Source organism: Echinops telfairi, unplaced genomic scaffold (assembly GCF_000313985.2).
Source record: "Echinops telfairi isolate 266 unplaced genomic scaffold, ASM31398v2 ScPeMD7_7469;HRSCAF=8507_0, whole genome shotgun sequence".
In the NCBI taxonomy this organism is placed as follows: Eukaryota; Metazoa; Chordata; class Mammalia; order Afrosoricida; family Tenrecidae; genus Echinops; species Echinops telfairi.
Genome location: NW_022111372.1, coordinates 58,417,902 through 58,419,094, shown reverse-complemented (window position 1 = coordinate 58,419,094; position 1,193 = coordinate 58,417,902). Strand labels below are relative to the sequence as shown.

The 1,193-nt window shown below is 48.0% G+C and overlaps 1 protein-coding gene across 1 annotated transcript in view; it reads right to left on the bottom strand.

Annotated features, from left to right (window-relative positions):
* LCP2 (lymphocyte cytosolic protein 2) overlaps positions 1-1,193 on the bottom strand; it is a 62,976-nt gene that overhangs the window by 2,996 nt on the left and 58,787 nt on the right. The window contains exon 20 of the mRNA XM_045284695.1: positions 726-915. Coding sequence (XP_045140630.1) covers positions 726-915 — 190 coding nt within the window. The remainder of the gene's footprint in view (positions 1-725; positions 916-1,193) is intronic.

The following is a 1,193-nucleotide window of genomic DNA, read 5'->3' as shown; positions in this document are numbered from 1 at the left end:
CCTTCAAGTACATTAAAGGGGTCATTTTCCCTTACTGTTGTCATGAGGAGCCCTGGTGATGGTGTGCTTATGCACTGGGCTATGATCCACATGGTCAGCAGTTGGAAACCACCAGCAGCTCCGAGGGAGAAAGGTGGGACTTTCTACTCCTGTAAACAGTTACAGTCTCAGAAACCCACGGAGGGTGGCCGAGTCAGCACTGACTCAATGGCAGTGAGCTTGGTTTGGTTGTGAGTTCTCATCATGACCCTTGCTTGCTATGGGGTTGCTCTTAGCTGTGGTCTGGGTTTCTGTACCCTCACCTCACACCCCGTCATTAACACCAGTGTTACCCAAACACGCTCTGGTCCCTTCTTTGGGGTGTCTGAGATTGTAAATCATCACGGGAGAAGTTACCCAAACACGCTCTGGTCCCTTCTTTGGGGTGTCTGAGATTGTAAATCATCATGGGAGAAGTTCATGTCGCAGAGTGAATGATAGAAGGAACTTACCTCCTACACCATCTGACTGGACTTTAAAAATATATAAATATTAACCTAATTTCATAGTTTATAACTAAAACGTTATTTAGATGGTTAGAGGGGAAAAGGATCTAAAGGACGGCCCTCCGTGGGAGCTAAGTACAGTTCCTTTCCTACCAGTGAGTGAACGGCTTCTGTGATTTAACTCTAAAGATGCCGTCCATCCTGGCCTCCCAGAGAAGGTCACAGTGTGGTAAGAGAGACCTGGGGAACGTTTGACAGTGGTGGAATTCCTTACCTCTTTCCCTCGGAGTCCCGTCCCCAACAAGTAAACGTGACTCTCCTCCTGGTAACGGATCTGGATGTTGTAAACTTTATCTTTGTATAACACCATGAGGACATACGGGTTGGTAATTGTTTTTTTAGAGCTGTCTCTCACCAGAAAAGTACCGTCCTGAAAGGATACAGTCTCGTTATCATGGGGGCAGTGAAAGTCCTCTAAGAGCCTTAGCCCAGCCTCCAGGGATCTGCTGCAAACGCTAGTGCATGACAAGGAGGGGAGCACTCAGCCCCCCATCAGCCACAGGCCCGTGAGTTACGGAGCGTTTGGTTGTCAAGAAGGAGGCAGCAAAGCTGATAGCAGAGAACTTACAAGCCAACTTCTTTGAAGTCTCCTGATGAAAAAGGAATCCGATTTTCAGTACTGACAGAACAGGGGTGACGGGAGACAGC